The sequence below is a fragment of the Hyperoodon ampullatus genome (genome assembly GCF_949752795.1).
Source record: "Hyperoodon ampullatus genome assembly, chromosome: 18".
NCBI classification, from domain to species: domain Eukaryota; kingdom Metazoa; phylum Chordata; class Mammalia; order Artiodactyla; family Ziphiidae; genus Hyperoodon; species Hyperoodon ampullatus.
The window spans coordinates 7505393-7522283 of NC_136931.1; the positions used below are offsets into that span (position 1 = coordinate 7505393).

Genomic DNA, 16891 nt, shown 5'->3' on the forward strand with positions numbered 1-16891 from the left:
TAACAACAAGGAATGACAAAAGTCAGTGGAAAAACATCTTCATTAATAGATGCCAACCTAAAATTCTATACCCAGCAAAAATATCCTTTAAGAATGAAGGCAAAATAATGACATCTTTAGACAAACAAATCTAAGAGTTTGCTACCACTAGACCCACATTAAAGGAAATTCAAAAGGATGAACTTCAGAGAGAAGGAAAATGATCCTAAACGGAAAGTTTGAGGAGTAAGAGGGAAAAACAAAGAAAGTGGTAAATATGTGGATAAATCTAAATGAACACTATCTACAGATACGTGTATAAAACAGATAAACATATATATGTAAATATTTACTTATAAATAACCATGTGTTTTAATACTGTAAGACTATGGAATGTGAAAAATAAGAGTATAAATGTACTATTTATACTACTAGACTTTGTTAACAGTACAGGCTGTGGATTCAAAAGTGACCTTCAGGGGACTTTCCTGGTGGAGCAGTGGTTAAGACTCCGCACTCCCAATGCAGGAGGCCCAGGTTCGATCCCTGCTCAGGGAACTAGATCTCACATGTGTGCCACAACTAAGGAGCTGGCGAGCTGCAACTAAGGAGCCTGTGAGCAGCAACCAAGAAACCTACCTGCCACAACTAAGACCCAACGCAACCAAATAAATAAATAAGTAAATATTAAAAAAACAAAACAAAACAAACATAAAGTGACCTTCAAAGGAATATAGGCATAGAATATAACTTCTAACCTGGTAGAGAGGGAAAAAACCGAATGACAAAAGTCAATCAATTTTTTGAAAAAAGGCAAGAAAAGAAGAAACACAGAATGAGCTGGACAAATAGGAACTACTCAGTCATTTCACAACTTCAATGAATACGACTGGGCACAATTCCTCTCCTCATTGTTTCAAGTTTCTGAAACAACAACCTCTCTAGGAAATCTGAAAATCAGTGATATAGGAACCTTTGTGGTAGGTGTGCATGTGTGAAAATTATGCACATGTATACACATTATGGGAGGACAACTTAAGGAAGCTAATTTGAAGAAGGAACAGAAAAATCAGACCCACATTCTGTTGCCTACACCACTCCATCCAGCTGATTATCATTGACAAAAACTTCAATAATTGTGGAACCTATGATTCCATTTCTATTCCATAGCCTTAGGCATATCTAAAATATGGTACAGTGTGGCATAGCTTAAAAATTTTAAGGTAATGTTTGTGGGCAAGCAGAGACTATAAAAGAAGAACTGCTAACAATAATTAGAATGAAGTGAAATGGCACTTGCAGGATGAAGCCAACAAGGCAAATCCAAGGTGAAGAGAAAGGCAGCAAGGACAGCCTTCCCCATCACCTCCTGGAGAGAAAGGTTTGAAACGTTCCAAACTTGTAAACGTCAACTAAAACATACTTCCTGTCATAAAACAACTTTAAGCCAGAACTAATTTAAGCAGTATTTTCTCAAGTTTCATATGAAATGCCTGCTTTTATGTGACACTCTTATTTTGAATATAGTTACATGTTGCGATTCTACACTGCACAACTTTCCAAGATGGGAGGCTATCAGGGCTCAAAGAAGTCCTGCGCCTCAGGTGTGATCATCCAGCTAACGGGTGGTAAGAGTCACTGAGTTCTGCTCTTCTATCAGTTAAGTCATCCAATAAAATGCTCCTCAAGTGACGTCTTAAAAACAGCTACGTATTTAAGATTTAGGAATGATAAGGACTGACAGAAAACACTCTTCTTACCATAGTCTTGGAAGCTAGAGCCACCCTGAAAATGTCACCACTGAGGGATAATAAAATTATTTCTTTAAAAGGTTTTGAGTCATTTTGCACAACTCTGAAATGACATTACTTGATCTTGTGTTTAGGTAAACTTGATGACAGCATGGTACCTGCTGAGAGGACTCCGTGGTTGATTCTCGGCATGCTTAAAGGGGCCAGTTCAATCCACAGCTGCCGATTAGGGTCATAAAGGGGGCACATACATCGCATCGCTGCTGTTGGCTTCCGTGAACTAAGGAGAGAGATAACTGATTAGTAGTTAATATGTTTTATGTACTTCTGCTTATAATAACTATGACTAGTTTTACTACGCTAAAGAATGTTTCAAACATTTAAAAAAATCTATTGCTATTAGGCTTCAGATACTGAAAAGTGTTATAACTTTCTGTTTACGTGGAAATCTCTCTTCCCTTACACCACCCGTCAAACCGCTCACAGCCACGCTTACACTCTTTCCTCTCCGCCAACGGTCACGATGCACTCCGAGTAGCCCCGGGGCTTGAAGCTGGCGAGCATGGCCTCCCCCTGCTGCGGCTGGCTGAGAGGGATGTTGCTGCACTCTTTGACAATCTCTCGGACTAACGGCTCATTCAGCATCTGCTCCCGTAAATAGCTCGAGTCCAACCCTGAAACCCACAGCGCTGACATGACGTCCTTCATGTGGACCTGGAGGGCAGAAAGCACGGGGAGGAAAAATGGAGAATACGTTGTACATTTAGAGTATATGTTTTCCCACTCCTGGAAGACTAAAATTATTGACAGTCAGATTATCAACAGGCAAGTGGTAAGGGTCAGTACTGCTTGAATGTGCTTACGGCCCCTTTCCTTTCTACTTCCCTTGGCCTTGATAAATAAAAGTTTAACTTAAAAAAACCATCACTTCAGATTTATATTTGATGTATCACTGCGAAGTTTTAAGCAGCTTTCTTTAATGCCCTACAGGGTTCCCACAGCAACAGGAAAACTTAGAAGAACCCTACTATGATTTGCCTTATTTCACACGCTTGGATGTGCTGTGAGTTACATCACATTTATAGAAACATTATATACAGGAATAGCTTGATACGATATGGTCAACTAGATAATGAACATGTATCAACATTAACATTACAAGAAAAATCTGAAAAAGCCAAATTTCAAAAAAGAAAATCCTGAGTATTATATAATTATTTCTTCAGTAATTACTGTTAAAAATTATCTAACATGCATAATGTGAATGATATACTTCTTTTAAAAAATATTCATGCATTTTACTTATTTATTTTCCTTATTTATTTATTTTTTTTTTGGCTGCGTCGGGTCTTATTTGAGGCACATGGGCTCTTTGTTGAGGCATGAGGGATCTTTTCACCACGGTGTGCAGTCTGCTAGGGTTTCTCTCTAGTTGCGGCATGTGGGCTTCTCTCCACTTGTGGCGTGAGGGTTTCCTCTCTGTAGCTTGTGGCACGCGGGCTCTCTCATTGAGGCACGCGAGCTCAGTAGTTGTGGTGTGCGGCTCAGGTGCCCCGCGGCATGTGGGATCTTAGTTCTCCGACCAGGGGTCGAACCCGCGTCCCCTGCACTGGAAGGCAGATTCTTTACCACTGGACCACCAGGGAAGTCCCTGAATGATATACTTTTCATGCTCAATCATCAGATTTGAACCAACTGACTATAGCACTCTACATACATAAGGTGACTAGTTTTTCTGGGCTTTGAAACTGTCATTTTAAGGTACACTCTTTTATACCCTGAGTAATAAAAGCCAACAGTCCTTACAGCATCAAGCTCAGATTAACCACAGGATGAGGAACTGCCTCTTGTTTCCCAGCAGCCGCTCCATCTTATATGCCCTCATCACTTTAAGGCAAGAAGAGGGTCAGAGAGAAGATACTTCAGCGGTGGCAGCAAGCTGGAAACTCCTCTATCCCCTTTCCCAATCTACCCCACCAATGGGGAAAACAGAACACTAATTGTACTAAGGAGCTGAAGCTACGAATGTGGTTTCTAAGTGGACATGCTCATGGGCCTGCAGAATTTAAAAATTACAAGATAATCATTAAAATGTAAGCCAAGAGTTACTAAGAACAATTAACAATGCAATTATGCATTCTGAAAGCCACTCTGAAACCTAATATATTTCTTTATTTTGATATAGTAATTGGAGCTAGCCTCTAGTATATAAATATTAGACTTAAAGCCTTGTGATTTAAAGGTTAAAGCTCCCTCCCCCAATGTATTAACAATGGGGATCTCAAGCCTGATATTCTCCAAGACCCTTCCTTCCTAGGCTGTCACTCCTAGAACCTTCCTATTTGGAACCTCATTGCCATGAAAGCTCCGGAATGCTCTCCCACTTTCTCCTCCAGTGGTGTCAGTCACTCCAGGGAGAGCCCAGCGCCAGAATTCAGCCCTCTGCCAGAATTCCATGTGCCCTTCTCTCACCCCACTTCCTGCATCAGAGTCCCTGAAGGGGTTAGCCCGCCATCGTAGAGGGAAGGATGCTGAAAGCCAGGATGAGGAGTGTAGGGTGCATTTCTATACTCTCCAGCTTAGCTTGAAATCCCTTTTCCCTTAATAACAACATTCAAAGGATATCATGTGACTTGTAAGTATTACTATTTTCATTGCTATATGATGAGTTACATGGACTTTGGTAGACTGGTCTGAACAACAAACTGCTTTAGTGAGGCTATAGGAAGATGTTTTCCAGGTTATGGTTTAGATCACAACCTTGTCAGTTTTTCAAGTTGGAGGAGAAAAATAAAACATCTAGAATTTGGATTAAAAATAAACAAACAAATGAATAAGTAAGTGAAAAGGCAAAGTCAGAGCATGCTATAAAGTACGGGTACCTTTCTTATTTCTGTATCATGTGCTATCCATCGGATGACTGCTTCAAATACATATCGTTCATTGCCAACGTTTAACTTCTCAAGAGAAATCACTTCTTTAAGCTTTTGAGGACTCAGTTCTAGGAATTCCTCTGTGCTGCTGACATCTCGGAAGTGAGTCTCCAGGTATTCCGTGGCCAGGTAATGCACGTGGTGCAGGCAGTAGTGGAGCGCAAAGTCTCGGATTCCGATGCAGTTCTCGGCGGCAATGCAGCCTTCTAAGAACTCACAGCAGAGAGTTTTAAGGTCCGTCAGCAGGAGCAGGTCTGCTGCCTGCACAACATCTTGGATAGTATCTTCATTCAGCCGGATCTGTAAGAATGATCATAGATAGTTTATATTTGAATGTATATATTTAGAACCCAACCACTAATCTATCAGGCTGGACCATATGAAAGGTCCATTTATAGAGGTCAAAGATGATTGAAAACTGGCAATTTCATATGGTTCAGCTTTGTTTTCAAGAATAGTCGGAGGGCACCAAGGCACCTGCAGACAACACAGGCAGCATGTGGCTGATTAACTTTTCCCAGCTCTTCCCTTCCTTTACCAAGATGAACCACCAATATCCCTGCCAAGGTGAACTGTCCATGGGGCTCGCTTCTATACTTAGAGAAAAGCTTTAAATGACTGAAATGCTTAGGAAATGGCAAGTTCTGCATTCTATGGTAAACTGAAGGTGATTTCTTTAAATGTTAGCACCTGAACTAATGAAAATCCTGCCTCCAAATATACTAAGTTCACTTCTTTGCCAAATGGTACGTGGAAGGTACCACACGGCCCCTTGAAGACAGGGAGAGCCACACTGCCCGAGGGGCCGCATTCTGAACACAAAACATTGCACTTGGTGCAAAAGATACAAATTGGTCTCAAAGCTACTTTCTGGAATAAATCCCTAAGAAGATTTTTTTTTAAAACATTGTGAACATTTACTTTTCCTTAATTTTCTTCAATTTCTTGATTGATGCTTCTTCCTCCACCCACTTCACAGTTTTTCTATGCAACAGTAAGGCAACATCAAGAAACAGGCCCCTAAAATACTGTCACAATCACGAACGGTCCAGACCCTCCGAAAGAATGGGTACTTATCCTCCATTAGGAAGCGTTAAGGAGAGACTTCACAGTGAAGTGTAGCAAGAAACATTTTACCACAATTTGCACGTTCTGTACCACAGATAAATAAGGTTTCAAGTTTCCAACGCAAGCCTGAGCGTGAATACACTCCTCTAACTTGTTATAACTGCCACTGAACTGATTTTACAAGTTAGATAAGAGTTTGGACCTAAGCCTGGTTTTGTGATGCTAAAGAGCATTGCCAGTATTTTAAGGGCTGTCCCCAAATTGGTTTAACTTTTTTTTTTTCTTTTTTTTTGGCGATACGCAGGCCTCTCACTGTTGTGGCCTCTCCCGTCGCGGAGCACAGGCTCCGGACGCGCAGCCTCAGTGGCCATGGCTCACGGGCCCAGCCGCTCCGTGGCATGTGGGATCTTCCCGGACCGGGGCACAAACCCGTGTCCCCTGCATCGGCAGGCGGACTCTCCACCACTGCGCCACCAGGGAAGCCCCTAAATTCATTTATTTTTAAGAATCATACACATAACCTTATTTCCACACACCCACCACCTAGTGTTTAGAGAAAATAGAAAGCGGTAACATCATGAAATGCAATAAAACAACTTCAAAGAGGACGACGAGCACAGAGTTTGACTCTGGACAGAATGCACATATTCACAGAAAGTGAGCAGTACACTCAGAATACTTATGTAGGAGACAGAGCCTTTACAAAAGGAAAAGTGAAAGAAGAAATGAGGAAGAAGGAATAAAGGAGAGAGCAGGACATGAGCCCTCAAAAGGAGTAAAGATAAAACGTACTCCTGTGTAATGAGATGTGAGGCCCATGAACTTCTTCCTAATTCACACCCAAGATTATCCTATTATAAACAGGGGAGTAGTGGGGTGGAGGAGGGCAAAGAAAGGGAAAGGACCACTAGCCACTGATCACTTTCTTCCTTGGCTTTCATGAAATCCCCAGAAATATAAATGGGTACAGAGACTAAAGGGAAATCAGAAAGAAAGAATGCGGGGGAACAGGGATGTTGGTCCTCTTGAGGCAACAGGACGGAGGCATCATGAGTACAATGCAGGTGCCTGTCACTGGTGTGAATCTAGAAGTCTTTATTTCTACAAAATAATCCCCACCGCCCAAGGAGGCTCCCACGTCCATGCTGTGGAGATAGAACGAGTTCCCCGATAGTGTGGGTACAAAGCAAGACTGGAATTAAGATTTAAAAAACAAAAAGGCAGCAGTGAAGGGAGCATCCCATGTTCCTCATGTCTCAGACTGGAAGGTGGAGCTCGGGACGGTAGAAACAAAACCTGGGATTTGGGTAAGATCTTACTTAGTCTGCTTTTCTTTCAAGGGCAGAGCCCCGGAAGAACACCCTTGGGCGCCATGTCCAGCAGGAGACTCGAGTCAAGCACACAGTGACAGAAGATGGAGATGACAGTGCTGCTCGGGCACAGAGTGGATGAAGGAGACCCTCACCCTGAGCTTGAGGAGCCTCTCCTCAGTCCTCCTTCCTGTGTGTCTCATCATACCTGCCCACTGAAGATGTAATCCAGGATCTCTCTCATAACCATTACCGATATCCCTTCAAGTTCAATCTTATAGGTTGATCCATCATCTTTTGGAGGATTATAGTTTAACTTTGTCCTAAGAAAGGGAAAAAAATGTAAAATTTCTATGAAAGAACAGAAATAGCTAGAAATATTTACGCACTAAATACTCTATAAGTATATGATACGTATCCATATATGAATCACATCTAAAACATTTCGTTTGTTAACTTTAGAGCAACATATTTTTTATGACTTTTAACTACAAAGCATTTGTTCCAGGATTCAGAGTGCTACCTCTTAAAAAAAACAAACAAAACAGAAACACATGTTCAGTTCAAGTCTCTCTCTTTTTTATTCATTCATTCATTCATTTATTTATTTATGGCTGCGTTGGGTCTTGCTGCACGCGGGCGTTCTCTAGTTGCAGCGAGCAGGGGCTACTCTTCGTTGCAGTGTGCGGGCTTCTCATCGTGGTGGCTTCTCTTGTTGCGGAGCACAGGCTCTACATGCATGGGTTTCAGTAGTTGTAGCACGAGGGCTCAGTAGTTGTGGCTCACGGGCTCTAGAGCGCAGGCTCAGTAGTTGTGGCGCACAGGCTTAGTAGCTCCGCCGTACGTGGGATCTTCCCGGACCAGAGCTCGAACCCGTGTCCTCTGCATTGGCAGGCATATTCTTAACCACTGCACCATCAGGGAAGTCCCTCAAGTCTCACTTTTAATTGAGTTAATCACCCTCCTCATATTGAGGTGTAGGCGTTTTTTATTATCTTCTTGATATCAAACCTTTGGCAGACTTGACACTTTTTTTTAAGGTGATGAACAATGTGAAGAATAATTTTTCACAGTCAACACTTTCTGTGCCTTGTTTAAGAACAGGTACTTTACTCAAGATGTAAAAGATATTCCTAATTTAGCAGCGAGGGAAGCTCAGACACAACCTAAGTTGCATCTAAGTACCCCCCGAAGGCTCGGAATTGGTAGGATGAGGAAGCTGTGGAAGGAGGGGTGAAGGATGAGCTAATTACAGAAGAAGAGACTGACAAAGTCTTAGGAAATAGGTGAGTTCCCAGATCCTTGCTCCACACAGATACACGACTCCTCTGCCCTGTTTAGTAAGGCTCCCCAGCTCCAGTGGAAGAGAAGCGACGTGCTCTGAAGAGTGTGAGATGGAGGGGGCATCTCTGGACAGGGGGGTAGCAGGCACATCTGAGGGTAGGTGCACTGCACCAAAAACTGAGAGAGTCAAGAGAGTGTTTACATATTGAATGCTGAGATCATCAGTCTTTTTTCTCAATTTTGCTCCTAAAATTACTGAAAGCTAGACCTACATCCTCCAGGTGAGAACCTGATGACTCTTCTGGAGGATTTGATCAGCCCCAAAGGAAAGATATAAAGATATGGGCACAGATCTGCCTCAAGAAAATGACCCAGGTGGACCGTGCAACAATGAAACCCACTGTCACTAAGCCAACCTATGGGATCTGAGCTTCCCACACACTGTGGGGAGCACTTCTGAAACTTCTTCACTTCCACCACATGCAGAAAATGTAATATGACCCTGGGGTAAACAGATGAGGCCGTGGGCAGGGCCAGGGGGATTCAGCCTCCCCAGATGCTGCCCTGCCACTTGGAGGGCTGACATCATCATTATCTTCACACATTGTGACATCTTTTTTTGGGGGGGGCACATGGGTTAAGAAGCTCTGCTTTAGAGCCCCACTCTTAAAACTGAGCAACTCAACAGATGCCTAACAAAGAAGAAAGACAGAAACCAAAACCAGCAGAAAAAAAGTCAACTTGGAGAAAGTACAGATCACGCAAGATGAAAAGTCAAGGAAAAAAGAAAACCTCTCATTAACATGCCCAGAGAGAAAAGAGAGGATGTTGTGCTCATGAAACAAAAATAGGATGCTCTAAAAGGGAACATTCAGAGAACAACAACAACATTTTAAAGAACACACACAAAAAATTTTTTTAATGTAATGTCAAAATTAAAAGTTGTAGAAGTCACAGACTTGTAGACTTCAAGTCGTAGAAGTTGTAGACCTCAAGTCTCCCAAGAAAGCAAAAAAGACAAAGGTAGAAAATAGAAAGCAAAAAAGACAAAGGTAGAAAATAGGAGACACAAGGTAAGAAAACTGGAAGATCAATCCGGAAGGTTGAAAATCTGAAAAACAGGAATGTCCATGCAAAAAAACAAAAAAGAGAGAATATTATCAAGTAAATGCTCATAACAAGGGATAAAAATACGCCTTTCCGAGGCATGTCATCATAACACTTCAGAATACTGGAAACAGAAAAATTCGTATAAGCTTCCAGAAAGAAAAACAGGTTACACAGAAAGGAATGGGTATCAGAACGGCTTCGTACTTCCAAATGGAACTTTAATAGCAGTGTGGAAATGACTTCAAAATTCTGAAGGAAAATTATTTTCAACCTAGATTTTTATAGCCAGCCAAACTACTCATCAAATATCAGGACAGAATAGACATTTTCAGCTATACAAACTCTCAAAACAATTGATCTTCCATGCAGCCCTTCTCAGAATGCTGTTGGAAAAACTGCCCCAACAAACAAAGAGGAAGATTCTGGACTAAAAAAAGACATGATCCAACACAGAAAAGTAGGGAAAGGAATGGTGAAGGATGACCCTAGGGTAAGAGCTCTGCGCCAGCAGAAGGAAAGCTGGTTCATTCTGGTACAGCAGGATGCCTTGGCAGGCCTTAGGAGGGCAAAACTGATGGAATATATAACATATGTTTTAGACAACTTTGTTTCCCCCCTATATTCCGTATCTGCTATTCCTACCTCTACAGTTTCTATAGAACTAATAATTTTACTCAAAAGGCATTTCTTTTCTGCTTGCTGCACCCTAGGTGTACCTATATGACTGACACTTTTACTAAAAGTGAAGAAAAAATCTTCAGTCAAGAGAGAAAAATAACGTAAGTAGTAAGAATAACACCTAAATCATTAATATTTGGCTCTGAAATCTATCGTATGCAGACACGTCCTCCAGGAATGTTTCACTCAGGATGTCATGACTATTTGTATTTCTTAGTTACCGTGCTGGTTATCAACATATTGCCTCCTAGCTCCAAGTCCACCCTTTTCGCGTGCTCTATGAAAATGGCTCTGAGCCTTTCCAACAGTTTTTCTGCGTTAACTAGCACGATGTTAAGTTTCTCAGTGGAGGGTGCTGGAAAGACACTGCAGGAGGAGAGAGTTTTGCTGCCGGGCTCTGGTCCTGCAGCTGGATAGGCTCCCGCAGTGCGCAGCTGCCAGCAGCACCCTGCAGCTTTCCCTGGAACTCCCAGAGGCAGTTTTGCAGTCAACTGTTTCTGGGGAGACACCTCCCTGTGAACAGATTTCCCAGATACCTTAAAGGACAGATTTCTGGCAGGTTCCAGAGGGCTGATTTCAATCAAATTCCACCAGTGTGGCTTCTCTGCCATGAGGTTAGCTGTGGCTGTGTGCCGTCCAATAAAGTCTGGATCTCAGCCCTGGGTACACCAGCTACTCCTTTAATTTTTAGAGTTTACTTCTTAGTAGCCAATCCCTTATTACTCTAATCTCTTGCTGCAGTTAAAAATTCTTTATATTAAGCTGTCCTTGTTCAAATTACTATGTGGTTTCTTTCTCCTGACTAGATACAGACAGAGTCTTGCACCTATTTAAAGGCAGTAGCTCTAAAACGTGTTCAGACAGAGGGGCACCACCTAGAATTCAAGTTGTTCAAACAAGAGCTGGCTGCGCCTGCCCATGGGCTGTGGACAGTGCAGGACAAGGGGGACCAGGCTGACGGGGAAAGGGGTTACAAAGAGACCGTGCAGTGTGCCTCCTTTTTATTTTTCAACCATGTGACTGGATTTTTTTTTTTAAGATGACTATACAGTCATCTCTTGGTATCCTCGAGGGACTGATTCCAGGACCCACACGGATACCAAAGTCTGCAGATGCACAAGTCCAATAGTCCGCCCCCCGTATCCTCACCCACAGACTCAACCAACCACAGATCGTGTACAGTTGACCCTTGAAAAACATGGATTTGAACTGTATGGGTCCACTTATACGTGGATTTTTTTCCCAATTAATCTGTGTATAAGTAGACCCGTGCAATATTGAAAAAAATCCGTGCATGCGTCGATCTGTGCAGTTCAAACCCATGTTGTTCATGGATCAACTATACTATCTCATGTTTTCACAATGAAAAGTGCTTCCTTTTAAAGAGTATGGTTTTCTTTCAGCAGATGGCAGGGTACAGACAATGGCTAAGAGGACCGAAAAAAAGACTCCTTTAAATATGAGCATTGACCATTTCAGATCCATAAAGTCTGACCCTTTTTAAAGCCCATGAAAAATGAATCATTGTACTCTTCAAGTCTCTAAATATCTGAGGGTTAAATTATAAAACCTTATTTTTTTTTTGCCTTTGATAAGTTTATTTATTTGTAAACATCTTTATTGGAGTATAATTGCTTTACAATGGTGTGTTACCTTCTGCTTTATAACAAAGTGAATCAGTTATACACATATATATGTTCCCATATCTCTCCCCTCTTGCGTCTCCCTCCCTCCCACCCTCCCTATCCCACCCCTCTAGGTGGTCACAAAGCACCGAGCTGATCTCCCTGTGCTATGCGGCTACTTCCCACTAGCTACCTATTTTACGTCTGGTAGTGTATACATGTCCATGCCACTCCCTCACTTTGTCCCAGCTTACCCTTCCCCCTCCCCATGTCCTCAAGTCCATTCTCTAGTAGGTCTGCGTCTTTACTCCCGTCTTGCCCCTAGGTTCTTCATGACCATTTTTTTTTTTTTTTTTGCGGTACGCGGGCCCCCCACTGCCGTGGCCCCTCCCACCGCAGAGCACAGGCTCCGGACGCGCAGGCCCAGCGGCCACGGCCCACGGGCCCAGCAGCTCCGCGGCATGTGGGATCCTCCCGGACCGGGGCATGAACCCACGTCCCCTGCATCGGCAGGCAGACTCTCAACCACTGCGCCACCAGGGAGGCCCTGACCATTTTTTTTTTATTTTAGATTCCATATATATGTGTTAGCACACGGTATTTGTTTTTCTCTTTCTGACTTACTTCACTCTGTATGACAGACTCTAGGTCCATCTACCTCACTACAAATAACTCAACTTTGATAAAACCTTATTTTGATTACGGTTTAAATTCAGACCCCAAGCTTCCCATCTTTCGGTCCCACTTCTGATCTCTCCCTCATGCCGTCTGCGCATGTCCAATTCCTGCCATCTTCTCAGGAGCTGTACGAATGCCGGCCTGGCAGTGGCTCCCCTTCCCCCGCCCTGCCCCAGGCTCCACCTCCGCCCTCACTGCCCTGCGGGTGAAAAGAGTTCCTCATGTTATCAATTTCCCCGGCGCTCGATCTTGTGGGATCATCAGGTTCTGTCTTGTATGATGGTATTTATGTACAAAGCCCATTTCCTCTCTCCTTTATTAACCTCAAGTTCCTTGGGGTCAGAGTCCTCTTCATCACTATAACCCTACAGTGTAGCCTGTCAGTTTACAAAGAATAGATGTTCAATAATGATTTGTAAAATACGTTTTTGAATTAACAGCAGTCTTTAAATATCTGAAGAGCTGTCACAGGAGATGTTTTTCCTGCAGGATCTCAGGTACAGTGAAGGAGAGCTAGAATCAATACGAGGAAGAACTTCCTAATAGTTTCATGCATCCAATGTAGAAAGGTCTGAAGCACAGAGCTTCTCAAGCTTTCAGAAGGTCCATGGTGGGAGCTGAGTTTCTGCACTGGTAACAGTCTCAGTGACGCAGACCCCTCCGGACCTCTCTGAGTAGCAAGGGGTTAAGTGATGCTTCTCAAATTATCCATGTGTGTTTTTGTATTTCTAACCCATCTCAGATGAATCTTTTGTAAAATACGATAAAAATGTAATGGGGATGAAGTGTACGGCATGGTGCCTAGTTAATAATACTGTACTGAATACCTGAAAGTTGCTAAGAGAGCAGATCTTAAAAGTTCTCACCATAGGAAAAAAAATTTTGTAACTATGTGTGGTGACAGATGTTAACTAGACTTATCGTGGTGACTCTTCTGTAATATACACAAATATTAAATCATTATGTTGTACACCCTGAAACTAATATAATGTTCTATGTCAATTATACCTTAATAAAAAATGAATGAGTTACTAAAAAACCAAATTTAAAAGACATAAAATACAGGCCCCAATTCCTTAAAAAAAAATTTTTTTTTGGTTGCGCTGACCAGGGATTGAACCTGGGCCACAGCAATGAAAGCACAGAGTCCCAACCACTGGACCGCCAGGGAATTCCTGTGGCCCCAACTCTTTTACCATTAGATTCAACGGACATAAAATTATTCTGTCAAACTGCTACAAGAGTTTCTAACTCTTACTCTCCGTGTGTACTTATATTATCAGGGCCGGGTGACAATTCACAGACCATCACCAGCCTGCAGGTGACTCTCAGGAAGCTGATATCCATCTGTCTGTCAGGAATATAGTGAAAGTTGGCCGTTAGTCCTTATCCATCTTAGACACTAAGAGTCACTCAGACCTGCTGTGAAACTGTCTTGCTTCACAGCCTGCTGTCATTTGCGGTTACTTCCTTCTTTCATTTCTTTCTATTTTTAAAAAATTTTTATTGAAGTATAGTTGATTTACAATATTAGTTTCAGGAGTACAACACAGTGATTCAATATTTTTATAAGACTTTTTTTTTTTTTTGGCCTCGCGTGGGGCATGCAGGATCTTAGTTCCCTGACCAGGGATCTTACCCCCACTCCCCGCATTGGAAGCACGGAGTCTTAACCACTGGACCACCAGGGAAGTTCCCCCTTCTTTCATTTCTTGGATACTTGCCATCCCTTTCTCATTTAGAAACCTCATAAACTTGTCTTATTTTCCCTCTTCTTGTCTTCACTTCCCCCTCCCCCATTCCCCAATTAAATCTCTACATCCCTTCAGTTTTTGTTGCATTGTTTCACATTTCTTTCCTCCAGTAAATATCCTAATTTTCCCAATATCTACCAACACATTTTCTCTGTATTTTCCCTTTTTTATCTAGAATTTTCTCACCTTGCACATCATTTCTATCTTCTCTGCCACATATAACTGAGAATTCAGTGAACTGGACTGAATGAGTTAATGACTTAAAAAAACAACAACAACAAAAAAAACTAAGCCAAAGGGTTAATAACCAATAGTTTTGTTTCTAAAGTTAGTCCATATATATCAGGAAGTAAATCAACTCTTCTGTTTCCTTTCTTATTTTAATTAAAGTATAGTTGATGTACAATGCTATATAAGTTACAGGTATACAATATAGTGACTCACAAGTTTTAAAGGTTATAGTCCATTTATAATTATTATAAAATACTGGCTATATTCCCTGTGTGGTAAAATATATCCTTGTAGCTTATTTTATGCATAACAGTTTGTACCTCTTTTTTTTTTAATTTATTTATTTATTTTTGACTGCATTGGGTCTTCGTTGCTGCATGTGGGCTTCTCATTGTGGTGGCTTCTCTTGTTGCAGAGCATGGGCTCTAGGCACGTGGGCTTGAGTAGCTGTGGCTCACGGGCTCTAGAGCGCAGGCTCAGTAGTTGTGGTGCACGGGCTTAGTTGCTCTGCGGCATGTGGGATCTTCCCGGACCAGGGCTCGAACCCACGTCCCCTGCATTGGCAGGCAGATTCTTAACCACTGTGCCACCAGGGAAGCCCAACAGTTTGTACCTCTTAATCTCCTACCCTGATATCGTCCCTCTCCCTCTTCTTTTCTGTTTTGTATCTCCACCCCAGGAAGATATAGACTCATATGTAAATTTATTGGAAGTCACAAAATCCTTGTTTTTATTATTATTATGTGATGTCAATTTACAAACTCTCTCCTAGAAACTGCCGTAGTCTTAAAACATCACTTTGAGAATTGCATAACACGCTTTGAAAAAACTAGAAATAATGGGGAGTATTGTAAGATTGGGCCTCCAGTGTTCAGATATAAATATCCATGCCTATCACATTCTTCCCCAGTTTTCTGTTTCTAGGGCAAAACATTCCCCCCCCCCACCGGCCCCTGTTCTCTCATTTGTAAAAAGAAGAGGTTAAATAAGGTGATTTGAGGGCTTCCACACCCCTGAGCACTTCTGGGCTAAACTGCTGAAACACACCAAAAAGTTAGGCGGAGACTCGGCTCTGGAGACACATTCTGTTGAGTCCTAGAGGATAAAGTCCAGCCAACTCAGTCAGTTTCATAGGATTTATAATATGCCTTCTGTGGGTGATGCAGTGCAAGTCCATTTTCCCTCCAATCACCTACCCTCTCTGGGCAAGCATTTATTTTCTGTTCTATTAAACTTAAACACAGTGAAACAAAATTGGTTTTTCTTTCTCTTGACAACACTGAAAAGAAGTTTTATAAGAAAAAAGTTGTTGGCTAATAAAGAAGCTGGTATGATTCAAAGTTTTACATCCATGAAAAAGGTCTACGACTGTTAAAAAAGTGTAACAGAGCAAAGTCCTCTGCTGGTTATATACTATCCTCTGGCTTCCAATTGCTGGAAAAGTCCGGTGTGTCTAAATGTCATAACAAACACCCCAGATAAATCAGTCCTGGCCCTCCTCCTCACAGTAGACGTTACTGAACAGGATTTGATATAACAGTGACAGAGGAGACATCTAAGTGACTTTTCCTCCCCCGGGATGCAAAAGCTTGTCTCCAATAAAAGCAAAGAAACCTACTCAAATAGGATGCAAGAGAATGTAATGCTCAAGGAGTCAAGCTTTACAGAAACTCCAGGGAAATTCACGGGTATTACTCACACGGTTTCAAATGATTCGTGTCACCTCAAACTGGGTAGCTCTCAAGAGCAGAGGGGCGTGGGCTCAGCACTGCATTTGCCCACTGAGGCCCAACTAATGACGTCTGCTCCTGTGGGGAGCCGGTTTTACAGATGCCCCCTCCCCCTTTTTTTGTCTTCGTGAGCTCCTAAAAAGCACACCAAAAAAGGATCTTTAGGGCAGAGGAATTTCAGGGCAGTGACACTAGTCAGTATGTTACTACGATGGTGGATACATGTCATTATGCATCTGTCCAAACCCACAAAATATACACCAAGAGTGAACCCTAACGTAAACTATGGACCCTGGGGGATGATGTGTCAATGGAGCATCATCAGTTGTAACAAAGGCTCCCCTCTGGTGGGCGATGCTGAGCATGGGGGAGGCTACACATGTTCTGTTTGTTTGTTTGTTTTTGACTATTTAAAAACACATATTTATTAAAATATATTTCTTTTTAAATTCTCAAAGCTTCAGACCATCTTTCACCTAGCCCATGAGGTACTTGAGTGTAGACATTACAATATACAGCAGTGATTTTTCTCTCCCTGGGTCTAATCTTTCCTTTTCTTTAAAGTGAAAAGGTTCAAATATCTGAAGAGCCCCACCTAACTCTACTTGTGTAATGTGTTGGTTTGACTGCTTATTGCATCTTCAGTCATTACCCCCTGTGGCTTACTCAGTATTTTAAATGGATGAGTCAGGTTTCCCTACCAGATCATTACGCGTGAGCAGTAAGTAATATATAAAGAACATCTGTATTGAATATTATT

General features: G+C 42.1%; 1 protein-coding gene across 1 annotated transcript in view; it reads right to left on the reverse strand.

The window, feature by feature from the left end:
• GAN (gigaxonin) overlaps window positions 1-16891 on the reverse strand; it is a gene marked incomplete at both ends in the record, with an annotated part of 53755 nt that overhangs the window by 14609 nt on the left and 22255 nt on the right. Inside the window, 4 exons of the mRNA XM_079724020.1 lie at window positions 1889-2010; window positions 2227-2444; window positions 4613-4963; window positions 7250-7364. Of these exons, the coding sequence (XP_079580146.1) occupies window positions 1889-2010; window positions 2227-2444; window positions 4613-4963; window positions 7250-7364 (806 nt within the window). The remainder of the gene's footprint in view (window positions 1-1888; window positions 2011-2226; window positions 2445-4612; window positions 4964-7249; window positions 7365-16891) is intronic.